The sequence below is a fragment of the Sorex fumeus genome, unplaced genomic scaffold, assembly GCF_029834395.1.
Source record: "Sorex fumeus unplaced genomic scaffold, SorFum_2.1 ptg000046l, whole genome shotgun sequence".
Classification (NCBI taxonomy): Eukaryota; Metazoa; Chordata; class Mammalia; order Eulipotyphla; family Soricidae; genus Sorex; species Sorex fumeus.
In genome coordinates, this window is record NW_026606103.1 from 15071859 (window position 1) to 15099365 (window position 27507).

The following is a 27507-nucleotide window of genomic DNA, read 5'->3' on the forward strand; positions in this document are numbered from 1 at the left end:
CAATTTCCTTGATGGTGATAGGTCTGTTCAGGTATTCCAGGTCTTCTTGGTTCAGCCTTGGGAATCTGTAGTAGTCTAGGAATTTATCCATTTCCTCAAGGTTTTGATGTTCCGTGGCATAAAGCTTCTCAAAGTACTCCCTGAGGATCCTTTGAATTTCTGTAGTTTCTGTTGTAATGACCCCCTTTTCATTTCTGATTCGGTTTATTAGGGTTTTCTCTCTCCCTTTCTTTGTGAGTTTTGCTAGAGGCTTATCGATCTTGTTAATTTTCTCAAAGAACCAGCTTTTGGTTTCATTGATCTTTCGGATTGTTTTTTGGGTTTCCATCTCGTTAATCTCTGCTCTGAGTTTTATTATTTCCTTTCTCCTGTTCGGGTTGTGCTCCTTTTTTTGGTCCTTCTCCAAGCTCTTAAGCTGTGAGGTTAGGTTACTTATGTGTGCTCACTCCTCCTTCCTGAGGAATGCTTGTGGAGCTATAAACTTTCCTCTTAACACAGCTTTTGCTGTGTCCCATCAGTTTTGGTAACTCGTGTTCTCATTTTCATTCGTTTCTAGGAATCTTTTGATTTCCTCTTTGATTTCCTGTCTAAGCCACTCGTTGTTCAATAGAGCACTGTTTAATTTCCAGGTGTTTGATTTAGTTTTCTGTTTTTGTGTGTGATTTACTTCTAATTTCAGCGCATTATGGTCTGAGAAGGTTGTTGATACAATCTCTACCTTCTTAATTTTATGGAGGCATGTTTTGTGGCTCAGCATGTGGTCTATCTTGGAGAATGTTCCATGTACCCTTGAGAAGAATGTGTATTCAGCTTTTTGTGAATGAAGTGTCCTGTATATATCTACTAAGTTCCTTTCTTCCATTGTTTCCCTCAGATGAAGTATGTCCTTGCTAAGCTTGAGTCTGGTTGATCTATCAAGAGGTGACAAAGCGGTGTTGAAATCTCCCACTAGTATTGTGCTACTATTGATGTCTTTTTCCAAATCTATGAGTAGTTGTTTTAAGTACTTTACTGGTCTCTCATTAGGTGCATATACATTTATTATTGTAAGTTCTTCCTGTGTAAAGATCCTTTGATCACTAAGAAATGGCCTTCACTGACTCTTATGACCTTCTTCACTCTGAAATCGATGTGGTCTGATATTAAGGTGGCTACCCCAGCTATTTTATGGGAGCTGTTTGCCTGTAGGATTGTTTTCCAGCCTTTGACTCTGAGTCTGTGTTTGCTTTGACTATTGAAGTGTGTTTCTTGCAGGCAGCAGAATGTTGGGTTCAATTTTCTAATCCATCCTGCCACTCAGTGTCTTTTAATTGGTGCGTTTAGCCCATTGACATTGAGAGAGATTATTCTTAGGGGATTTTGTCCCATTGTTCTGTTGAAATTAGGTGTATTTGACGGTCCTGTCCTGTGTTAAAGTAGCCCATTTAGTTGTACTTGTAACCATGGTCTTGAGTCTATGAAGTTCCTGAGCTGTTATTTGTCTGTGAAACTGTGTGTTGTTCCTTCTATTATGAATGAGAGTCTCGCTGGGTAAAGTATTTTTGGAGAGGCATTTATTTCATTGAGTTTTTTCACTATGTCCCACCACTGTTTTCGGGCCCTGAGGGTTTCATCAGAAAAATCAGCAGTGAATTTTAAGGATGCTCCTTTGTAAGAGATTACTTTCTTCGATATTGCTGCTTTCAGAAGTTTGTCTCTGTCTAAAGTTTTGGTCATTTTGATCAGGATGTGTCTTGGGGTATTTTTGTTCAGATTTCTTCTAGCTGGTACCCTTCGGGCCTCCTGAATGTGGTCACAAGTTTTCTTCAGCTCTGGAAATGTTGCAGCAGTGATGTCTTTGACAGTTTCTTCTTCATCAGGGTTTTCTTCCTGTCCCTCTGGGACTCCAATAATTCTTATGTTACCCCTCTCAGCTTTATCATGATCTTCTCTTGCCATCTGTTCCCGAACTGTGAGTCTCTTTTCCATTTTCTGCTCTTTTCTGGCGAGTCTCTGAACTTGATCTTCGAGCTCACTGATTCTGTTCTCAGCAGCTGTTACTCTGCTTCTTAGGCCTTCCATTGAGGTTTTCAATTTGCCTACCAGGTTTTTCAGGTACGACATTTCCGATCGCATTTTTCTCATTTCTGCCTTCAAATCCTCTTGTCTTTTATTGGCATTGCTTTCCATTGTTTCTTTTAGTTCCCTAAGCATCCTAAGTAGCTCCCTTCTGAATTCCTTGTCAGAGAGGTTGTCTAACACTGCAATACTGTTGGTGTTTTCTGGGCTAGCCTCTTCAATAAGAAAGTTTGGTGGGCTTTTGCATTGCTTTACCATTGTGACCAGTGTGCTTTAGTCCTTCACGTTCACTGTTACTATTCTGGCCATTCTGGTTGAGTGAGGAGAGAGTTCCAGGATCCGTTCAGCTTTGTTGCCGCGGGATGTGATGTTGCCTCAGTTCCCGTCCCGCGCAGTTCAAGGGGGAAAACTGGCAATTCTAGGGCATTGAGCTAGCTGCACATTCCCTGGGGGAGTCCCAAGCCGTGGGGGCAGGCTGTACCTGGTTGGATGAGGAGAGACTGCCAGGAGCCGTTCAGTTTTGTTGCCGAACAATGGGCCTCGGTTCCCGTCCGGCGCAGATTATACTGTTCCATCTTATAGTGGGAAAGGATTTTGGATAAGGTTTTGTCGATGGTAGGCACCCTTCTACGTTTCTGAGTTTGACCTTCTTCTCAATCAGGCGTTATTCTTTGTTTTATAACCGACATTGAGTGAAACTTTTGGAGGAGGTGCTATTTGGTACTGAGCTTATACAGCTATTTTCAGACAGGTCTTTGTTGGAAATTGAGTAGGCGAGTGGGATGTTGTTGGATTGTAGTAAAAGAGGTGGGAAATTTTTGGTTGGTATTAGGGGGCAAGTTGTGGGATGAAAGTCCTGAGTGCTTGATGTTAGTGATATAACTGCGGCCGAGTTAGTGCCCGCCTGCAGAGGAGAAGGCCACGCCTACTTTTAAGAGGCCATTCCCCTTTCCTGGTGGCCACGCCCCTAGCCCGTCCCAGGCGACTCCCACCCAGGATCCTGGAATGGAGGAAGGGTCATCGACAGTATCCCCGCTGGGCTTCAGGTGGGAATCTGAGGTGCAGCTGGGGGGCAGGAGCACTTCCTGGCTGGACGCCCCCTACCCACCTGGAGGGGAGGGGCCGACGGACTGGTGGGCAGTCCCGCGGAGCTGGACGGGCACTCTCCCCACTGGGCTTCAGGCGGGAATCTCAACAAATATTTCTTTAGCAGAAAATTAGTATAAATTGTTGTATCTCACCATGGAGACATTAAGTCCTTGTATGAGAGATTATTAAGATGTTGTTTCAGCTTAAGTCTTTTATGTTTATGTTTTATTAATTGAGATTGATTGCCTTCTTTGTTACGTCCCATCCAATCTGATGGGCTACTACTTGTTTATCTGTGTTGTGGAGTTTGAGATGTCATTCGCATTCACGGCTGTTCACTCCAGGAAGTCCGGAATTTTTAATAGGGTGGTGCAGCTGGAGTTAAATTTTTAATGGGGTGGTGACTTTAGTGTGTGTAAGTGACTTCTGGGGCTTATGGAAGTACAGGAAGCGGGGCAGAAGTAGCCCATCCTGACTCTGAGAAAGCCTGGAAGATCTCAGTCACAAAACCCACATACTTGAGTTTTTCAGCAGACTAATTTCTCTATGAGGTTGAGTCCCAAGACAATGGAGTCCCGTAGGGAGCATGGTGGCTATTTTGAAGTGTGGGAGCAAGTGCGGGCCAGGATTCTGTTTGGGTGCGTCAGCCCAGGACCCACCCCTCTTCCAGGGTACCATGGACATCTCAATCATGTGTGAGTGTCTGGAAAAAATATACTTTGTGTCTTGTTGTTCTCTTGAGATTTATTTATGAATCTCTGGAGCCTGGTCTTACATGAGCCTACCTCTTGTTTTAGCTAATTGTTTTACCTACTTGTTTTAGTTTTACCATTTACATTTAAATTTGTCACATAGGTAAGCTATGATTATTGTTTGAATTTATTACTTTCAAAATATGCACCCAGAATAATATGTGTGGAATCTGTTATAAATTTTAATGTTACTGAGAATTAATTGGACACACTTGTGTGATTTCCTTTAAATAAAGCTGAGTTGTATAACTTAAAAGTGCTGTGTGGTCCATATATCCTTTGTTAAAAAGTCTATGAAATTACACAGTTTACTAGGGGTTGAAATGTACTTGAGAGCAGAAATGTTATGTCTCAGTTTCTTAAGTTTCTGACCAGTTTTTTTTTTAATTGAATCACTGTGAGCTACAGTTACAAAGCTTTCACGTTTGAGTTTCGGTCATACAATGATCGAATACCCATCTCTCCACCAGCGCACATTTTCCACCACCAATGTCCCCAGTATTCCCCTCCCATCTCAACCCCCCCCCACGCCTCTATGGCAATTTCTCCCACACTCTCTACTTTTCAACATTATGGTTTGCTTGAATTTTTCCACCACCATTCAAGCCTGCCAGCCAGGGGCAGATGCTAGATACTTTATTTTCTGTTGCTTATTATGAATAACACGAGAGGTCACATGATCACAAAAGCAACCACACACTTCTGGAATTCTAAAATTGTAAATGGTTGGGTCCAGAGACATCTCTGTAGGGAGCTAATACATTTTGAGATTTATTTGGGAGTCTCTGAATCAAGACTGTTGATGCACTGAGATGGCGCCTGGAGGCAGATCCTGGGCATGACAGCCAGGATCCCAAGCGGGCACGGAGACTGGGAGGGTCAGCCCATCTCAGCTACTGCCATGTGGCCTGGAGTCTTAGTCCTGGAATCGGCATACCTGGGTTTTGCTTCTAGAAACTCGTGGACGCAGGGGTTTCTTCTGGAGTGGGCAGAGATGGCACGTCTGTTCTGTTCTGTCTGAAGTGCCCCAGTAGAATTGGCTCAGTAAGAGGTCTGGAAAGATCTCCGGTGACCTGCTGCCTGACCAGTTCTTTCTGTAGTCTAAAAGACCATGTCATGTAAAGAAGTAGGGTTTGGTCAGTCCAGGCTAGGGACCTATAAAAGGAAATAGATATCTCTTAAAAGAAAAATACAGGGAAATTAGAAATATAGAGGAAACAAAACAAAAATTAAGCTGACAAAGGTATAAAAAGAATTAAGAATAATAAGAGAAATATAGGAGATCTAAATATCACAGTCAAATATTATTTTCCTTTGGAAGCATCAAGATTACACAAAATACTGTAGGATATATATATATACATATATAATATATCAGCACACAAGTCTCAACCTTTAACAACATGCTACTAATCTCTAATAGAAGGTGTTAATGGCTCCTGGGTGAAATACAAAAATCTTCACACATTTTTTTCTAAGAAAACTTTTTTGGATCATTTTTAGTGGATTATTCATAACAAGAAATACAAAATAAATTACTTAGGTTCTGCTTTGGGGGCAGGGTTTGGGGTTTGGGATGGAAACACTTGAAATATGGCTATGGGAAGGTGTAATGGTGGTGAAATTGATGTTCAAATATTAAATGTAATCAATTATTGTGAACAACTTTATAAAAATAAAATTTAAAATACTGTAGGACCTCAATATGTGGATTACGTTTTTATGCTAATAATTTTCTTAGGTAATTAATTTTAAGTAAAATAGTATATATAGACCATAAGGTTCAGGATACTGTCATTTATTATTTTTTTGTTTTCATCTTTTGTTCTTATCTTTTCCATTCACATTTTAACTCATTTACTACACCAATATAATAATATAGAGATTCAAAGTTTAAAAATTACAAAGACAATACTGGAAAAGAAAAATTACATCTCGTTCCTTTGAATTTACATTTCAAACCATCTCTATATAAATCAAGACAAAGTGAATCTTCTAGCAAAGTGAAGTTTATTGTCTGCAGAGTTCATTTTGACAAGTCAGTTTTATGTTCACAGTTTCTATGCAGAAAGACCATTCGACATAGTAATATCCATTCACTAAACACACTGGCAGAGTGACAAAGCCACGCGGGTTCCGGGGCCGAGATCTCCAAGCCTACTCGGATTGGAGTCGACCATCCTCCACCCAGATCCTCCAAATTCCAGTAGGCGGGGGTCACACCCACCACATGGCCCCCTGGTGCCGTGTAATCCCATCAACGGCCAAGACTCAGAGACTATAAAATCCAGCTCCCGGACGAGACCAGTGCAGTCTCCTGCCCCTGCACCTGGCTGTTCCTCGCCGGGGTCCCTTGGAGGGGAGTGGGTTGAGCTTTCCTTCCCGCCCCAACCAGGGCTCCGGCAGCCGAAGACCTCCAGGACCAGCCACCACCATGCTGAGACCACTCTCCGCACACATGAAGGTACTGGCAGAGGGACAAAGCCACGCGGGTTCCAGGGCCGAGATCTCCAAGCCTACTCAGATTGGAGTCGAGCATCCTCCACCCAGATCCTCCAAATTCCAGTAGGCGGGTGTCACGCCCACCACATGGCCCCCTGCTGCCGTGTAATCCCATCAACGGCCAAGACTCAGAGACTATAAAATTCAGCTCCCGGAACCGCGTGGCCGCATTTGCGGCCGTGCGACATCTTATCAGGACATCTTTTTATGACATCTTATTATCTCATTCCTACTTTGGACAAATTTGCAGGCTATTGAATGTAGCCTGCCCACAGGGCAGAGTCTGGCAAACTCCCCGTGGCGTACCAAATATGCCAAATACCGGTAACATTGATGGGTCTCATTCTTCTAAAGAGCCTTGAATATAATCTCAGGGCTAGGATGAAAGATGTTACTGGGGCCTGCTCGAGGCAATCGACGAAAAACAGAATGATGAATGAATGAATGAATGATGAAACAAACAGCAGTTTACAAAGAAACAATCTTTAATCTGATAAGCAACTATAAAAAGCAGTGAGATAGTATCATGAAAATAATATTCAATGAAATACTTTGAGGAAAAGGGTACTATTGTAAAATTAAAATGTCCACCATTCAGGAAAAAATCTGTACTCAGAAGCTAATATAATGTACAAAATAATCTAGTACAAGTAAGTGATTCAACCAGATATGAGGCCCAAGATCTCAATATAGTAATTACTTTTTAAATTATTCTAACATTGTTGCTATATTTAAACTTGTAATCATATGCTTTATATGTATTCTAGCCTCTGACTTAACAGTTTGCGTAGACAAATGTATTCACCCATGTCTGTTTGTGAATATAGAACAGATTTCTTTTAGCTTGCATCAGACAGAAATGTTTATCTCAGAGGACTGAGCTCACCTTGCTGGTGAAATCGGCCAAGTCCACATTCAGACTCCTTCACAAGACAACCGAACAGCAGCTGTGATTTGAGAAAATGATGGTTTTCTCAAATATTCAAATTTAGTGGGGTGACACAAAAGCAGACTTCTGAGTAGATGGTTACTATTTTTTACTGGTTTTGGACCATTCCTGGTGGTAGTTTATGATAACAGTAATAAATTCGTCAGGAATGTCTTCTAACCTTTCAATCTTTTCTAATTTTCTTTCTTTTCTATTTGGAGATATTCAATCCTGTATTGTCTATTATATGTGCCATAAATACGTATTTATGCACTGTACTTTTGTCTTTAATAATTTTACTCATCCCTGGCTTCACATGTTTTTCTACACAGAATAAGCCAATTAGTCCTCCACTCCGCCTCTTTATTTTGTCTCCGGAAGAGATCCCTGCAGAAATTAATTCCTTTTCACTATATCACCGATCTACTTCCCAAGCTTTAAAAAGGTTTGTATTGTGACATATATAAAAGATAAAATTGACATCTTCAGGGGCTGGAGCGATAGCACAGTGGGTACAGCATTTGCCTTGCACGCGACCGACCCGGGTTGGATTCCCAGCATCCCATATGGTCCCCTGGAGCACCACCAGGAGTAATTCCTGAGTGTAAAGCCAGGAATAACCCCTGAGTATCACCAGATGTGATCCAAAAAGCCAAAAAAAAATTGGCATCTTTGTTCTTACGTGTGCAGCGATGCTAACTACAGTGATGATGTCGTGCAACCAACTGCCTTTCATCTTCCTCTCCCCTTCCTTCTGCAGGGCAGAGACTGCTCTGTAAATAATGCACATGCTTTCCCCTCTTCTCTCCAGGAACCTGCAACCACAACTCTGTTCTGTTTCTAAGATTCCAGCTACTTATTAGAGTTCCTGTCTAAGCTGATTCAATATGTGTTTCTCTGTTTCTCACTGATTTGTTCACTTGGCAGCATGTCTTTAGTGTTCACCATGTGTCAGAATTTTCTGAGAAGCTCAGTAGTGCTCTGTTTTATGTCTATACAGCATTCTGCTACTTCCTCTTCTACCGCTAGACACTTGTGCGTTGCTTCTTCTATGCTTGTGCTATTGTGAATAATGCTGTGTGCTTGGTTGTAATATCTATTTTTGACTCTTTTCAGTCTTTTGGGCAACTACCCTGGAGCCAAACAGCTGTACTATATGGGAGTCTTATTCTAATTTTTGTCTTAGGAATTTCATTTTAAATTACCGCTATTATTATCATTATTTTGTATTTGGGAGATATGGGTCCTGGAAGGAAGCCAGACCAGAAGGGTCCGTATTTAGAGGAGATGCAGAAACACTGACAGATATGGTGTCACAGTGTGTAGCCAGTCTGGTATGTGTTCTACCAAATAAACCTTCCTTATGTGGGAGTCAACAGGGTCAGTACTTAATGGTGTGTCTGGACATCAAGTCGTGGACATGTGTCAGGAAGGAGGTGCCTGCAATTCTCTGTCATGCCGTGACCTGGAAGTACTGTGTCACTTGCTCCCAGGCTGCTGTCTTTCCCATTGGCTTTGTGAGGGTCCAGCTCTGACTCCAGGCTTTTTGTTTGTTCCCTTTTGACTTACTTGTGCTTTATTGACTTCTTCACCTAGGAGCCCTTGGGTCTAATATTTTCCCCTCTCTCTTTGTTTATGAGCACTGAGGCTAGTAATGTGTATGGATTTGGGTTTATACATAATAAGGTGGTGGTGGCAGGAGTGAAAAGGGGGGTTGGACTACATCCGGTGGTGCGTAGGGCTTACTGCTGGCTCTGGGCTCAAGGATCACTCCAGGAAGCAGGAAGTACTCTGGGCGACCATATGTGGAGCTGGAGAACAAACTGGGGTCAGCTACACAGCCTTATCCTGGTTCTATCTCTTTGATCACACAAAATCGGGTTTAAGATAAACTGCTATTTAGTCATTGTATGACCATTAACAAATGAACTTTTCTTGGGTCCATTTATTTAAAAACGCAAATTATTTCTTAAGAGGTAAGTAAAAGGGATGCTGCTGGAACATAGTGTTTGTGTGTGTGTGTGTGTGTGTGTGTGTGTGTGTGTCTTTTATGATTAAAATCAGTTCTTTTATTGAGGGAGAGAAGTTACTCCAGTGTTCCCTGGTGGAGAGAAAGGGGGAAAGTGGGAAGTCAAGTTTGCTGGTGAGAACTGAAGGCTCTGCAAACATTGTCAGAATCCAGGCTTTTCTGGATCTTTCCATGCCTTGTGTCTACGGATCAGCAAAGGGTTCTAGAGACCAAATGAGAGGATTCTTTCAGCTGTCAACCAAGAGGCTTTAGGTCTTCTCTCAGCCAAGGCATCCAGTGAAAATACAATTTATTTTTCAGAATCCTCTGGGGAATTAAATAGTCTCTTTCGCATTGTATTACCATGCCTCTGCTCCTTCTTCAAGCATTTTTCTCATCTCTCAATCAAGACCATTGCAATGACCAAAACATTTCAGAGAGCCGTGATTTTTGTGACATTCCTCAAGCAAGCTTATCAAGATGTTGCACTCTTCAGTTGTGCAAGTGTGGAGATAAGTCGGGATGCATCCTTAGGAGGAGGTGAAGGACCCCAGCAGAACAACCCGGACGGCGGCCCAGCTGGGTGCCTGCTGCAGAGCTGGTGTGGCGCGCTGGGTGCTGACCCGCCTAGCCTGGCCGAGACGCGGCTCAGGGCGCATGCGCGGGCGCGCCCAAGTACGGCGGCCGCGAGGGCCCGCGGCGGCCCCTCTGGAACTTAGTTTTGAGAAAATTAAATGTGGGGAACACTAGCCAATTAAAAATTATTATGATAATTCAGGTGATATGCTTATAATAGTGTAAATACCATTTATGGTTTTAATGGATAGTTAGAACAGTTCCCTGGAAGCCACTGCCCAGTCCCCACCTCAAATGATACTTCTAGTCTGTCGCTTCATTCCCCCCACCCTACATCCCTTGCTTGGTGAGAGCAGTATAATACATGTAAACGAGTATATGTATATGTATATGTATATGTACATGTATATGTATATGTATATGTATATGTATATTCCACAATTGTTAAGCAGATTGAGTAGATGATAGAACTTTGTAGACCAGCATTACTCAACAAGAGATCAAATAACTCCTAGGGGCCCTCCAGGATGTTACAAGGGGAACACAGGTTTAAATCTATAAATGGGTGATTTTTGCCTCTAGTCTTGTGACAAGGTTAGAATACCAACTGATAGAACGGGGTGCCACAAGAAGAAACAAGGCCCGAAGGGAGTTGTAGTCAGTGAAAGGGTGAGAAACAACGATTTGGGCCACTAGTTTTGTTCACTGGTTCTGGAGATTACTAAGATGGTTCAAGTGTCAGCTCTGGATATTAAAGTATTTTTCTCTTCCATCAAATTTTACTCATATTGAGATAATATATTTGTGGTTATATATATATATATATATATATATATATACATATGCATACATATGTTGCATTTTGGTGATCAGTTCTTTGTGATTATTAATGGTTTTCTCTCTCCTTGGTGATTCTTCTTATTCTGAAGTTCATCCTAGTAGCATTCTAGCTAATTTAGATTTCATTTTTGGGGGGTCACACATGGCGATGCACAGGGGTTATTCCTGTCTCTGCACTCAGGAATCTTGGAAAATGTTCCCTGTGCATTGGAGAAGAATGTGTATTCTGCTTTTGGGGGATTAAAAGCCCTGTGAATATCTACTAGCCCTCTCTCTTCCATTTCTTCCGTCAGCACCAGTAGTTCCTTTTTAGTTTTAGTCTCATTGATCTATCAAGAGGTGATAAAGCAGTGCTGAATTTTCTGACTACTATTGTGTTGCTAACAATGTCCTCCTTGAAGTTTTAAGCATTTTGCTGACCCCTCTTGGGCATGTATAAACTTAGGAGTGTAATTTCTTCCTGATGTACATATTTCTTGATTATTGTGAAATTAAATAAATAAATAAATAAATAAAATAAAACCCAGCTCCCGGAAGTGTGCGGCCACATTTGTGGCCTTGCAACCTCTTATTCTCAAGCTCTTGCTCTCAGAGAACCCAGCAGGCTACTGAGAGTATCATTCTCGCATATATTACTGACTGGAAACACCTGTAAAGGTGATTAGAGGCTGTCCCAAAAGCATCCATTGCTCTCGGAGAGCCTGGCAAGCTACTGAGAGTATCCCGTATGGCAGAGCCTGGCAAGCCACCTGTGGCATACTCAATATGCCAAAAACAATAACAATGATGGTTCTCATTCCTCTGACCCTGAAAGAGCCCCCAATATGTCATCGGGCTACACTAGCATGTGACAGGGATGAATGGAGATGTTACTGGGACCGCTCGAGCAAATTGATGAACAATGGGGTGATAGCGACTGTGAAATGGCCTTTATTGTCACTTCTTATCTTTTTCATCCTAAAATTTATGTTGTCAGATGCTAGTATGGCTACCCTGGCTTTTTTGAAGAAATTGGTTGCTTGAAAGTTCGTTTTCCTTCCTTGACCTTGAGTCTATTTTTACTATGACTGTTTGTGTTTTTCTTATAGACAGCAGAATGATAGATTTAGATTTTTAATCCATTTTTCAACTCTGTGACTCTTTATTGGTGCACTTAAACCATTGACGATAAGAGAGAATATTTTCATTGGGTTTTGTGCCAACATTCTGTAGAAGATTGTTTTATTTTGGGGTTTTATTTTGTGTTACACTAGCCCCTTCAGTTTTTCATTTAAGGTTTAAATCTACAAAATTCCTGAGCTGTTATTAATTCATGAAGTAGTATATCATTCAAATCTGAATGAGAGTCTAGCTGGATACAGTATTCTGAGGAAATCATTTCATTGAGTTTTTTTTTAAACTATATTCCAATATCTTTGGACCCGGAGCGTTTCGTCTGATAAGTCTGCTGAAAATCTAAAAAGTTCTCCTTTGTATGTGATTTCTTCTTTGATCTTGCTGCTTTCAGTATTGTGTCTCTATCTTTGCTATTTGTCGTTCTCATTATGTATCTTTGATTCGTTTTATTAGGGTCTTTTTTAGCTGGTACCCTTCGGGCTTCTTGGATCTGGAAGCCTGCATTCTCCAGCTCTGGGAACTTCTCAGTAGTGATGTATTTAACAGTTACTACCAATAATGGTAGTAATTGGGCTTGCCTCCCTGTTCTGGTACTCAGATGATTTTTATGTTATGCCTCTTGAACTCATTCCATATATCTCTTACTCACCATTGAGCTATTTTGAAGTCTTTTACCATATTCTGTTGTTGCCTTTATGTTTTCCGGAGCACATCTTCAAGCTCACCGATTCTGTCTTTAGCCGTTGTCATTCTACTGTTGAGGGCATCCCCTGAGTTTTTTATTTCATCTACCAAATTTTTTATTAGTTACAATTCTGTTTGTAGCTTTTTTTTAAATTTATGTTCTCATTTCTTTCTGTATTGTATTGACTGCCCCTTCCACCATTTCTATCATATCCTCTCTATTTTATTGGATGTCCATTCCACTGTTTCTTTGAGCTCAATAACATCCTCTTAGCTTCACCTCAGAATTCTTTATCAGAGAGATTCTTAATGTGGGTATTCCCTGTTGAGGCTTCAGCTTGATCAATAGTGTTCTCTTCTTCCCCCTTCAAGTATAGTATCTTCCTCTTTCAAGTATAGTACGTTGGTGCTCCTGTGCGAATTCTGTGGGACCTCTAACACTGATCAAGGCAATATTTTCTTTTGAATTAGGTTTGTACAGATTCTTGTGTTCACAGTTATTTTGTTGAATTTTGCTTGGAATAGAATGGCAGGCTACTGGCTTAATGCAGCTGGGGTAGCCAGGCTTTAGTCATAAGAGTTCTGTAAAGGAGGCTGAGATATGGGTCCAGTGCAGCATGAAAGGGAAATTAATTGTCATATGCATGATCTGCAGCAACCCAAGAGGCCATGACCCCTGCCACGGGTATACCTGGGGGGAAGGGTCCCTGCGTTGGTGCAGATCCTGGTTTACAATTCAAGTCTCACTTCTAGAACACTTGTAAAACCGCAGGTGTCCGCTGTCAGGTAGTTGCTCATTTGGGCCATGAGGTGCTTTTTAAAACTATTTTTGACAAGAAACTCATGTGGAAATTTGAGTCAGATTAGGAGAGTTGAACGGGCTCTGAGATACTGTTTTCATTAGCACGATGCTGCTGCACATTCCTTCAGTGCAACCTGGTTATTAGGATGGAGCTTTGTTGCTGGAATTCTGCCGGAGCTGTACTTCTCACTGTTTCCCTACTCACTGCTGTACCTGAGAAATTTTTAGTGTTCTGCCTTCCATCTTCCTCTCCCCTTGCCTCTTCAAGGTGGAGACTGCTCTGTAAATAACGCACACGCTCCTCCCTCTTCTCACCAGGAACCTGCAACTCTTCATTCTGTCTTCAAGATTCCAACTCATTAGAGTACCTGTCTCGGCTGAATCAACATAGCATTTCTGTTTCTTGCTGGTTTATTCACTTGGTAGCATATGTTTAGGATTTACCATGTGTCAAAATTTCTGAAAAACACAGTTTTTTGCGGCTTTTTAATTTTTATTAGTGAAACACCATGAGGTGCAGTTGTGGACTTACACATTTTTGTGCTTGGGTTTCAGTTATACAATGATCAAATACCCATCCTTCCACCAGTGCCCATTCTCCACCACCACTTATTCCAGTATCCCTCCCACTCCCCTACCCCCCATCCCACCCTGCCTCTGTGGCAGGGCATTCCCTTTTGTTCTCTCTCTCCTTTTGGGTGCTGTGGTTTGGAAAAGAGGCATTGAGTGGCAATCATGTTCAGTCTATAGTCTACTCTTAGCACGCATCTTCCATCCTGGGAGGATCCTCCCAATACCCTTTATTTTTTGCTCCCTTCTCTATCTGAGCTGACTTTTACCCACAACATGTGTGACTGGCCTCCAAGGCATGGAGTAAACCTCCTGGTCCTTATCTCAGCTATTCTTGGGTGTTAGTCTCTTATTTTGTTACTTTATGTTCCCCAGATGAATGCAGTTTTTCTATGTCTGTCCCTCTCTTTCTGACTTATTTCGCTTAACATGATACTTTCCATGTAGTACCACTTGTATGTAAATTTCATGACTTCATCTTTTCTAATAGCTACACAGTACTCCATTGTGTAGATGTACCAAAGTTTCTTTAACCAGTCATGTGTTTTCGGGCACTCAGGTTTTTTCCAGATTCTAGCTATTGTAAACAGCGCTGCAATGAACAAACAAGTGCAGATGTCACTTTGATATATGTTTTTGCCTCTCTGGGATATATTCCCAGGAGTGGTATTGCTGGGTCCAATGGGAGCTCAATTTCTAATTTTTGGAGAATCGTCCATACTGTTTTTGAAAAGAGTTGAACCAGTTGACATTCCCACCAGAAGTGAAGGAGGGTCCCTTTCTCTCCACATCTGCGCCAACACCGGTTGCTTTTGTTCTTTTGGATGTGGGCCAGTCTCTGTGGTGTGAAATGATATCTCATTGTTATTTTGCTCTGCATCTCCCTGATGATTAATGGTGTAGAGCATTTTTTTCATGTGCCTTTTAGCCATTCGAATTTCTTCTTTGAGAAAGTTTCTATTCATTTCGTCACCCCATTTTTGATGGGGTTGGATGTTTTCTTCTTGTGGAAGAGTTAAAGGGGTCAGTGCTTAATGACGTGCCCAGAGGAGGGAGGTGTCTACAAGTCTCTGCCCATGCCATGACCTGGGGTTACTGTGTCACCTGCTCCGGGCTGCTGTCCTTCCTGCTTTCTCAAGGTCCAGCTCTGTCTCCAGGCTTTTTGTTCCCATTTGACTTGCTTGTGCTTTATTGACTTCTCCACCCAGGAGCCCTTGGGACTAATATTTTCCCCTCTCTCTTTGTTTATGAGCACTGAGACTAGTCATGTGTATGGATTTGGCTTTTTACATAATTAGGTGTTGGTGGTAGGAGTGGGGAGCGGGGGTTGGGTCAGACCTGGTGGTGCTTAGGGCTAATTGCTGGCTCTGTGCTCAGGGATCACTCCAGGCAGTGCTCAGGGGGACCATATATGGAGCTGGAGATAAAACTGTGTTCAGCTACACAGTTTTACTCTTGTTATATCTCTCTGAACTTACAAAATTGGGTTTAAGATAAACTGCTCCTTTGTAATTGTAATAGCAAATGAACTTTCCCTGTGTCTGTTTCTGTAAAAATGAAAACTAAGTATTTATTAAGAGGTAAGTAAAGTGGTTATTGCTGGAGCATAGTTTTGAGAAAATTAAAAGTGGGGAACACTAGTGAAATTTTAAAAAAATATGACATTTTAGGTGATGTGCTTATAATAGTTTTAATACCAGCTATGGGTTTGACAAACAGTTAGAACAGTTCCCTGGCCAACAATTGCCATGTTCCCACCTCCAGAACCATGTTATAATTTTAGTCCATCCCTTCACTATGCCACCACAACCCTTGCTAGGTAATTGGAGTATTATGCATAGAAGCATACATATTTAATAACTTTTTGTATCTTGAAATGCTGTAAACTTGTGCCTGTTTCTTATTTTCACAAAGAGTTTGAAATCAGGTTGAATATGGAAGCTATTTTTTGAAAGTAATTTATTCATATGATGCTTACTTGTATAGCCTTTATGTCTATTACATAGAGTAGGTAGGTTTGAAGGAGATTTTGTTACTGGGTTTAGGTTTGTAACATTCTTTAACTGTTATGGAATTGGAGAGTTACAGTTAAACCAGAGCCCTTAGGTAAGATTTTCAGTTGTAACTGTAGTCTGACAGTGTATGAGATGAGTTTCTAGTTCTCATCTGACAGGGTAGGAGATAAGTTTCTGTTGTTCTCGGTGAGTCTGTCTTGAGATTTCTCAGTTGTGTTAATATTTCAACATTATATATTCTGTGTCAGCTGAATCATGTCTTTATTTCTTATTTCCTTCATCTACTTTTGATATGGTAGTTCTTCATGGCCTACTTTCTTACTTTTGCTGGGTTCTCCTCAGAAATTCTCCAGAGTCACTCCTGTAGTACTCAGGGCCTCTGGATAGTGCTGGGCACCCTATGGTTGTTAAGGATTAAGCCCAGGCCGTGCCCATAGAAGTCATGCCTTCCATCTTGTGTAGCTCACGCCCAGCCCTTTCTCTAGCTTTTAAGGGTAGAAACTTTGGGGATCTATTTGAAGACTTGCCCTTTGGGCTCAGAGAGTCCACAAGTCCCTGGTGGTACTTATTGACTACTCCTGCCTCAGTCTGTGCGTGTTGCTGCTGGCATTTCTGGGGGCCATATATGGTGCTGGGGGTCAAACTAGGGTTGGACATGTGCAAGGCCAGTCTCTTAACCCCTGTGATATATCTCTACACCTCACTAGAAGTGCATTTATAAGTTTTTTTTCCTGGAGAGACTGCATTAATCACACTAATTTGTTTCACATGTTTATGCAACTAAAAATGCTGATTTGAATTTTGTATTCCACATGCCTATGCTTCTTTGGAAGTTTACTGTTTAACTTACAAGGGTATTGATGCTTTTCCAACATCTTTTCCTAATTTCTACTTTAAGCCAGGTTTTTCAGAGGATAAATTTTTGAAATCTTTTCAATCTTGTTACATTTTATCAGCATTCATTATGAGCTTTGGAGAACAAAATCAGTGTTTTTTTTTTTTTTGTCCCATCTGAAAGTGCTCTGGGTGTACTGCAATCCATATGATCAGGCCTCATTCCTGGTGGAGGTCAGAGCAGCCATACTGTGTATCGGGGATCTAAGCCAGGTCAGCTATCTACAAGGCAAGAACACTTTTGCTGTTCTATCAATCCAGCCCTTGAAATCAGTATTTATATTGGATTGTTGCTGGGTTTTATGTTCCAAGCTAGGCTTCTGCAGCGATCACACATTCAGGACATACCACGATCATTAAGAATGCCAGGATGATCAGCATTAGGGGAAGGATTAACTCCCTCCACTTATTTAATTGCTTAATGTGCTTAATGAGACAGGAACACTGTATGTAGTAGATGATTCCACAAAAACCTGAGGCCGGGAAAGCAGATCTGCCCGGGAATGAGGCAACCAGAGCGCTCTGCTCTGATGAACTGGACTCGGGGTTTGCGGCTCCAGGCAGATTTCCTTAGAGCCCTGCAGAAGCAGCTCCAGAGTGTACAAACAGTCCGGGAAGTTCCCAGGGAGTGAAGGACCCTCTTGGGCCTCACCCCTGTACATCATCAGCAAGATTGGACCAGGAGAGCCAGGGTGGAAGGTTGGCCCCGAGAGAAGGGGCCGGGACCATCTCAATGTAGGCCACTGCTCTCCTTTAGAGGCCAGACAGAGTGCAGGGGTTCAGGGGCAAGGGGTCGCGCCAGGGGTCCCAGGACTTTGTAAGGGGCCAGATGCAGGCAAGCAGCGAGGATGCTGCCCGCAGCGCCCCCGGCGGCCGTCAGTGGTACAGCGGGGGCGGCGCCCAGCGGTACCCCTGATGTCACACTGCTGCTTTGTTACATGGAATGCGCATCCACCTATAACCTTGGACCTCAGCGCAGGGGCCTCAGAGACTTTCTGCGCTCTTTGCCTTCAGCCTTTGAGAAATGCTCGACACGTGCGTGCCTAAACTTAAGAACTGGAGGCGTTGGATCCGACCGTTAGTGCTGACCCTCTATCTGCTGGCCGTGGTCGTGACCATCCCCCTGGGTGTGTGGCACCTGCAGAAACTGGAAGTCAGTATCCACACCAAGGCGTGGTTTATCGCCGGGATCTTCGTGCTGTTCACCATCCCCGTGACCTTCTGGGAGATTTTGCAGCACTTGGTGCACTACACGAGGCCCGAGCTTCAGAAACCCATCATGAGGATCCTCTGGATGGTGCCCGTGTACAGCATAGACAGCTGGGTGGCTCTTAAGTATCCGTCCATCGCCATCTACGTGGACACCATGCGGGAGTGTTATGAAGCGTATGTCCTCTACAACTTTATGAACTTCCTATTCAACTACTTGAAGAGCCAGTACCCCAACCTGGAAGCTATGATGCAAGGCAAAGAGAAGACGCAGCCCCCCATACCCTTCTGCTGCTGCCCGCCCTGCCCCGTGGGAGAGGTGTTGCTGTACCGGTGCAAGCTGGGAGTGCTGCAGTACATCCTAATCAGGCTGATCACCACCTACGCCGCCGTGATCTGTGAGATATTCAAGGTGTACAGTGAAGGAACCTTCAGCTTGCACAGAGCCTGGATGTATTTGGTCATCATCAACAACGTGTCCCAGTTCTTTGCCATGTATAGCCTCCTGATATTTCATAAAGCCCTGAAAGAGGAGCTGAGGCCCATCCAGGCAATAGGAAAGTTCCTTTGTGTGAAGCTTGTCGTTTTTGTCACATTCTGGCAAGCAGTGTTGATTGCTTTGCTGGTGAAATTTGGTGTGATTTCCCAGAACTCCACCTGGGAGTGGCAGACAGAAGAGACAGTGGCCACGGGGCTGCAGGACTTTATCATCTGCATAGAAATGTTCATTGCCGCCATAGTCCACCACTACACCTTCTCTTATGCCCCTTATATGGGAGACGAAGAACGAGGAACATGTTGCTCTTTGTTCCTAGAAATATGGGATGTCTCTGACATCAAAAGTGACATTTCTAAGCAGGCGAAGAACATTAGCAAAACGTTAAGGGGGAAACCAAAAAGTAAAAATGTTCCAATGGACGAAGATGAGCAATTCAACCTGTTGTCTTCATCAGCAGACACTTCAGTCACTTCTTCAACATCACTGCCACACATTGGTAGTCACCAAGAGCTTGAAGAAGTCCTGGTAGAATAGAATGTGCCTAGTACAGTTACATATACGTAAGTCATGTAAAATGACACAGAAGAACACATGGAAGAAGCTGAGACTTCAGAATCCATAATCCATAATCCATCATCCAGTGCTGTACTCCTCAATACTTTTTATTTCTCTGTGTTCCTCTTTCTTCCCTTCTTCATTTCCTCCTACTGTACTCCCCTCTCCCTTTCTCCTTTTTATTTTATTCTTTTTCCTCCCTCCCATCCTAGAGCAATGCAGAGGACCATCGCTTGGACAGCCAATCTATGGAGAAGACATCAGACATAAGGACGGTCGGTCCAGGTACAAGTTCCAGTTCTGCACAGACTCATTAGGCTCACCTTGACCTGCCTCCAGTGAGGCTCCCACACTCCTACAGGCAGACAGGGAGTGTCCCAGTGTCTGCCCACAGGAACTGAGGGGGGGTGTTTTCTTTCATTCTTTTCCTCCTTCCTTCCCTCCCTCCCTCCCTGCCTCCCTCCCTCCCCTACTTCCCTCCTTCCCTCCCTCCTTCACTCCCTCCCTCCCTCCCTCCCTCCCTCCCTCCCTCCTTCCCTCCCTTCCTCCCTCCCTTCCCTCCTCCTATCCTTCCATTGTTCCTTACTTCTTCGCTCCTTCCCTCCCTCCCTCCTTCCCTCCTTCCCTCCCTTCCTCCCTCCCTCGGTCCCCTCCTCCTATCCTTCCTTTGTTCCTTCCTTCCCTCCCTCCCTCCCTCCGTCCCCACCTTCCCTCCCTCCCTCCCCTCCTTCACTCCTTCCCTCCGTCGTCCTTCCCTCCCTTCCTCCCTCCCTGCCTCCCTACGTCCCCTCCTACTATCCTTCCTTTGTTCCTTCCTTCCCTCCCTCCTTCCCTCCCTCCTTCCCTCCCTCCTTCCCTCCATCCTTGGCTCCCTCCTTCCCTCCCGTCCTCCCTCCCTCCTTCCCTCCCTTCCTCTCTCCCTCCCTCCCTCCCTCCCTCCTTCCCTCCCTCCCTCCCTCCCTCCCTCCCTTCCTTCCTTCCTTCCTTCCTCCCTCCCTCCCTCCCTCCCTCCCTCTTCCCTTCCCTTCCTTCCTTCCTTCCTTCCTCCCTCCCTTCCTCCCTCCTCTTCCTCCTTCCCTTTTCCTTCCTTCCTTCTCCTTCATACCATCTTTCTTTTCTATTTCTTTCTCTTTTGTTTTCTTCCTTTATTTTTTTTATTTCTCTGTCCCTTTCTCTCCTTCCCTCTTTTCCTACGTCCTTCATCTTTCTCTTTTACTTCCTTCCTCTCTTTTTCCTTTCTCCCTTTCCTTTTTGCTCTCTCTACACCTTCCTACCTCTGTTCTTAACTCTTTCCTTCTTTCTCTTCCATTTCTTTCTTTCCTTACTTCCTTCATTCCTTCCTTCCATCCTCGTTTCTTTTCCTTCCTTTTATTTTTCTTCCTTTCTTTCTTCACTCATTTATTCCCTCCTCCCTCACTTCCTCCCCATTTCTTTTTCTTTCTTTTGTTTCTTTTATTCTATTTTATTTCTTCCTTTATTTCTCTACCTTCCTTTTTCTTCCATTCTTCATTCCCTCCTACCATACTCCCCTCTCCATTTACCCCCTTTTTTTAATACGTTCGTTCTATTTTCTTCCTTCCATCCAATTTCTTTCCCTCCCTTCCTTCAGTCCTGGAATCCTCCAATTTTCTTCTTCTTTCCTTCCTTCTGGATTTTCTTCCTTCCTTCCTTCCTTCCTTCCTTCCTTCCTTCCTTCTTCTCCTCTTCCTTCCATTCTTTCCTTTCTTACTTTTGATACTTGCTTCTTTTGGTTTTTCTTTCCCTTATTTCTAACTTTCTTTCTTTGATTTCTTTCTTTCATTCTTCCTTATTCCCTTCTCCTTCCATTCTGTCTTCTTTTAGCCTTTCCTCCCACCATTCTTTTCCTTCTTCTTTTTCACCAATTCTATCCTTTTTTATCTTCTTTTCTCAGGGCTTACTCCACAGTCCCCGCTTAGGGAACACTCCTATTGGTGATTAGGGGACCACATAAATTGCCAGGGATCCAATCTGGGTTGGCTGTGTAGAAAACAAATGCCCTACTGTAATAATAGTACAGGCCCTCCCGTTGATCATCGATTTGCTCGAGCGGGTCCAGTAACGTCTCCATTGGAGACTTTGTTGTTACTGTGTCTGGCATATTGAATACTCTCGGTAGCTTGCCGGGCTCTCCGAGAGGGGCGGAGGAATCGAACTCGGGTCGGCCATGTTGGCTGCATGCAAGGCAAACGCCCTACCCGCTGTGCTATCGCTCCAGCGTAATAATAGTAATAATAGTACAGCAGGTGGGAAATTTTCCCTGAACAAGACCGCCCTGGCTTAGATCTGCAGTATCCTGTATGGTGCCCCGAGAACTGCCAAGTGTAATTAGAGTGCCAGGAGTAACCCATGAGCATTGCCAGTGTGACCCAAAGAGCTAAAGAATGGCAAATGCCATACCTGCTGCACTCTCATTAGCAAGAAAGCGGTGGTGGGTTTGGGAGAATTGTATGAAATATTTGCACCTAAAACTCAGAAGATTGAAAGTTAGTTTCTTGTACAGAAAAATAAATGGTTCCAGGTCCTTCCCTAGATGTCCAGGCCTCACCTTTACTTGTGAATGATAACCATGTCCTGTCCCTGACACTTTCTGGACCCGTGGACGACTTCCCTGTCCTGTCCCAAGCTGTCTACTTGCCCCCCCCACGAACAATGCCTGGGTCCTGTCCCTGCGTTGCTCTCTATCTCATCTAAGCTTTCCTCTGTCTCCAGCACAGCTGCCCAGGCAGATTAGATCCTATGTTCTGTACCATCAAATGGGCTTCACAGCTCTATCCCAGCAGTTCCTGTCATGCAGTCCTTGCTTTCCTACTCTCTGGCCATGTTCATGTGTGTGTGTGTGTGAGAGAGTCCTGTGCTCAGTGCCTTGTCACTACAGGGCATCTTGAGCCCTGCCTGAGTCTGAGCCCCATGTCTAGGAAAGACCTGATCCATGGAGAGAGGAGAGAGTCCAGAGAATGTGTGCTCAGAGACAGAGGGAGGGGGGCTTCCTTTTATCTACTGCCGAGTCCCACCCCAAGCCATCCTATTCTACGTTCTGATTGCCTGGTCCATAGGCAGAGATTGAAAGTGACCTAGCACTCTACACCTCAGCTTCTACTGAAGAATTCCCCTAAATAATTAATTTATCCCCTAAAGCATTAACTCCTAATGTCAGGAGTGATTACCCTAAATTTATTTTAGGGATTGGGCCAAAGGCCTATCTTCTGAAATGACTTCTTGTTGACATGTGGGTGCTGGTCTTTCTTTGGACCCCTAGGATACAACTCCTGTTCCCTAACTGGAGCTCTGGTGAAGCTGTGGTTAGTTTCTATGATGGTGGTCGAATGATCATTGGGGTTTCAAGACTCTAGTGTGACAGACATGGTTAGACATGTGGCAACTAAATCCCATTTCACTAAAACCAAAGAACATTAGAGCAAATATTCTCATATGAAGAAATAGAAAGTATAAAGTACTCCCTTGCCCCTATAGAAAGACATAGAACTATTTCCAAGAGAAGAAAACAATTATTAACCTTGAAAATATATATCTATTTTGTAGATGCTGTGCTTCAAACTTCTTGTCCCTGTGGTTTGCAGTGTTGGATTCTAGAGCAACTATTTCTGGGACCTAGGACTTGGTGGGTAGTCCTGTAACCAGTGCTTGTTATTATCATGGACGGGGTCTCTGCAGAAGTTTCTCCTATTTGGACATTCACTTTTCCAGTGCCCGTCCTGATGGCAGAAATGGCATATCCCTTTTGAGTTTCTGTTGAAGTCCTCAAATGCAAAACCACTCTTGGGCTCTGTTTCTTCCTGTGCCCTCTTGTTCTCTGTTGCAATAGATTGCAAAAGCCCCTTTCAATAGTTCTCCAAGGACAACCTCCAGACCCACACCTCTCTTCTGAAACTTTCTCCGTATATCTGGGGCAGCCTGCAGAAACATTTTTTTCCATAAGATTAGTTCACCTTGCATAGGATCAGGATTTAGGTAGTGTATTTTCTAATTGCTTCCCTGACACTCTAAAGATATTGTGGGTGTTTTCTCTGGTTCCTGCTCAATAATGATCAACAAAGCATAATTAAGGGGTCAGTCTCTGCTTCTTGTTATTTTCCCTACTCTGTAACTCACAGTGTCTAGGCACCAAGCAGCAGTTGGCTGGTTGTAATTCCATCCTGAGTCTACAGGAGAGACTGCCACTGCGCTGTGGAATATATTTTATTTATCAAAGGATTCTGAATTCTCCAGAAATGATTATATGACTCAGATAAGTACATAATCAAGTTATGTACTTTTGTACAGTACTCTTTTGTTTGTTTTTAAGTTTTGATTTAAGATGAGTATTATAACTGTCCATGCCATTTCACACATTTGCAGAAAGCCCTGGAACTTCATTATGTACTTCTCAGGGTCATTCGAGAATCTCCCTAGATCTGGCTTTATCTGGCCTATAACTTTCAAGGAGAAAGGCACATGGATCCTGGATATTTCCTGCATCCCTGGGGAGCCTCCTGAAGTGGGCACAAAGCCATAAATCCTAAGTCTCCTGCTTTCCTGATAGTCAACAGGTCCATTTGTGGGTATGGATAAGGGAGAAACAACTCTGGGGCTATGAGCACTGCAGGAAGAGGGCTCTTAGGGGTTGTCCATTGTTCTAGTCTCATGGTATTTGGCAAGAAAAGAGGGTACCAATTTACAATTCCAACAAAGTCCAGGTTTTTCTCATAAAGCATAAAGCAGGTGAACATAAGGTGAACAATGTGCTTACCCATATTTTTACAAAACTAATAGAATTCCCAGACAGCACTATGGTTTATACTTCCTTGTGCTGGCCATACTTGACCTCCCAAATTGTGTTGTGGCCAGACTTGGTACAGAAGTGGCTGAGTCCTTCTTTATGGAGAAACTTCAAATCAAAGTTTCCCCAGTTGTTCATTGGACAGCCCGATGGTGTGTCATCTGGAACCATTTGGTGGTTTCTCCATCTGAAAACATACAAGTAGAAGAAATATTTCGGTGGCTGCTGTGTCACCATTCAGTGAATTACACAAGCCTGAGGATATAGCCTTCCTGAGTTCCTCAAGTCAGTTTAGGAGACATTTTCTTGTACCACCTTAAGTCTCTTTGCTCATTTTCCAGTGCTTTCTGGTTTCATAATGGCTAGGCCTGGAACTCACAGCTTGCATTAGAAGCTTTTTCCTTATATCAAAGGTTAGCTGTCTGATAACTGTACAGGAGCAAATTATCCAAATGACAATACCTTCCTTCCCTCACCAGACTCAGCATCCTTAATGCCTGATGGTGAGCACCCATGAATGAGGCGTGTCTGTGCCTACTGGCAGCATAGACTGCCCTGGACATACAGAGAAAGTTTCAAATAGTAGGCTTGGTTTCAAGGGTTAGCCTTGGAGAACTACTGAAAGTGAGATAGAAAGTCGATTGAAATAGGGAACAGAGGACACAGGAATCGAGCCCGAACTGCTGTTGCATTTGAGAAATTCAAAACCAGCTCCAAAGGGAGATGTTATTACTGCCATCAGGAAGGGCATTGGAAAAGTAAATGTACAAATAGAGAAAACTTCTGCAGAAACCCATTTCCATGATAATAATCACTGATTAGAAGACTACCCACTAAAACCCAGGTCACAGAAATAATTATTTTAGATTCCAACACAAACTACAAGGACAAGAACTATGAAGCACAAAATCTAGAAGATGCAAAATATCTCCTCAAGGCTAATAGTTAAATGTGTTTTTCACTTGTAAATGGTTCTATATGTTTCTATGGGTGTTAAGGGATGTTTTTATATTTTCTGTTTCTTCATATGGGAATATTCCCTCCAAAGTTCCCTGGTCTTAGTGAAATAGATTTTAGTTGTCACAGGTCTGAGCGTGTCTGTCTCTCAAGTCTTGGAGCCCCACTAATTATCTGACCAGCCATCAGGGACACTGACTCCTACCCCACTGTTCCAGTTAGGGAACAAGTGTGGCACCTAGGAGATCAAGCAAAATGAGCGTCCACATGCCAACAGGAAGGAGTTTTAGAAGATAGGCCTTTGCCACAATCCCTAAAAGAATTTAAGGTAACCACTACTCAGGGCGGGGGGAGGGAGACACAGCAGGAGCTGAGGTGTAGAGTCCCAGGAACAGGGAGCCAATCTCAGCCCATGTAACAGGGAGTCAATCTGAACACAGAATTGGAATGCTGAGGGTAGGATTTGGCAGCAGATTAAAGGAAGTCCCGAGTTGGGGTGCTCTCTCTATCTGTCTGTCTCTATCTCTCTTTCTCTGTCTTTCTCTGTCTGTATCTCTGTCTCTGTCTCTGTCTCTGTCTCTTTCTCTGTCTCTGACTCTCTCTCTCTGACTCTCTCTCTGTCTCTCTCTCTGAGAACATGCATTCTGGATACTGTCCTCCCAATAGATTAGGTAGTATGGTGTACCCTGACACGAGGCACAGTATCACTCGTGCCCAGATTCTGGCAGTTAGAGTCAAGGCTCTGATGCTCAGGATAGCTCAGGTACAGGCAGGGCTCAGACATCCAGATAGTTACAAGGTACTGAGCACAGGACTCTCACCAGCAGACAGATGGCCCTGGCCAGAGAGTAGCAAAACCAGGACTAAAAGACAAACTGCTGGGGCACAGCTGACAGGTCCAGTGATGGTGCGAAACCTAGGCATCTTGTCCCCATGGGTGGCGTGGCCCCATGTGAGGATAGAGAACAGCTCCTGCTGCTCAACTATCAATTGGTTCCTTTGCCAAATGTAGCATCTCTTAGGCCCATCTCAGTTTTGAGGGGATACCTCAGTGCTCAGTGGTTACTCCTGGATCTGCCCTCATTACTTACTTCTGGCGATGATCAGGGAACCTTACTGGATGCTGAGGATTAAACCCGGGTTGGCTGTGGGAAAGTAAATGCCCTACCTCCTATACTATCGCTCAGTCCTTTTCTCCACCCACTTCTTGATAAGGTCTTTGGATATTTTTCTTTGATCTTTTTAAGTAGTTTAAATATCCTGGAGATCAACCCTTTATGATGTGTTGAATGCAAGTTTTTTCACATTTCGTTGGCTGTCTTTTAGTTTCAGCCTTTCATTTTTCCATGCAGAAACATTTTAATATAGTCCCATTTGTTTATTTTTCATTCTGTTTCCTTTGCCAATCATATTATTGAAGACATCTTTGAGGTTGAAATCTCAGACTATTCTGCCTATATCTTCCTAAATGTACTTTAGTTTCCAGTCAGATCTCAAGATCTTTTATTCACTTTGATTTGACTTTTGGATTGTGGATCCAGCTTTAATGTTTTACCTGTGGTTATCCAATTTTCTCAGCAACATTTCTTGAAGAGGCTATCTTTACTCCTTTTCATGTTCTCACCTCCTTTTATCAAAGTTATGTCTATAAATTTTTTTTTTACCTTGAGTATTCAATTCTTAACATTGATCATAAAACCAAACGTTATTCCAGTACCTTGCAGTACCTTTATTCCAGTAACTTGAATAAAGCCTAATTTTAGGCCAGTACCTTGCAGTTTTGATCCGTATAGTTTTATAAATGTAGTTTCAAATTATAGGTAATGAGATACCTACAAATCTCTTCTTTTTCAGTATGGATTTGACTTTTTGTGGTTTCTTGTGATGCCGTACAAACTATATTGCTGACTTTTCTAGGTCTTTGCAGAATGTCATCTGAATTTGGATGGGCATTATGTTGAATATATGAGCTAAGGTAGATTAATAATTTTAATAAATTTAGTCTTTCTGTCTGTAATTGTGCATGGAATTGTTTTTTATTTCCTAAGGTCTTCTATCGTTCCAATTTTAGTATATGTGCTGCCGAAGCACATATACAAGGGCTGGAGCGATAGCACAGCGGGTAGGGCGTTCGCCTTACAAGCAGCCAACATGGCCGACCCGAGTTCGATTCCTCCGCCCCTCTCGGAGAGCCCGGCAAGCTACCGAGAGTATTCGATATGCCAGACACAGTAACAACAAAGTCTCCAATGGAGACATTACTGGGCCCGCTCGAGCAAATCGACGGTCAACGGGAGGGCCTTTACCTTTACCTTTACCTTAAGGTCTTCTATGTCTTTATTAAGTGGTTGAAAGTTTTCATGATGTAGATCTACATCTTTTGTTAGGTTTAATCAGAGATTCTTGATATTTTGGAAACTGATATATTTATTTTGGACACTAATATAAATGGGATAGACTCCTTGGTGGCTTACTCCTCTCATTCACTGATTTGTATATAAGAATGACTCCAATGTTTGTGCATTGGGTTTTTTACAGCGAGTTTTACTGTATTGATTTATTAATTTTAGTAGCATTTGGTTGACTCTTTAGGGTCTTCGAAATATACTATCATGTCATGGTCAAATAGTAATGATTGGACTTCTTTCACAATTT

At 43.0% G+C, this 27507-nt stretch overlaps 1 protein-coding gene across 1 annotated transcript; it reads left to right on the plus strand.

Annotated features, from left to right (window-relative positions):
* The first annotated feature begins 17858 nt into the window (after window positions 1–17858).
* Window positions 17859–19076, plus strand: LOC130031257 (transmembrane protein 184C-like). The gene has a single exon (XM_056122518.1). It carries the CDS (start codon window positions 17859–17861, stop codon window positions 19074–19076), a length of 1218 nt encoding a protein of 405 aa, XP_055978493.1.
* Window positions 19077–27507: the final 8431 nt, after the last annotated feature.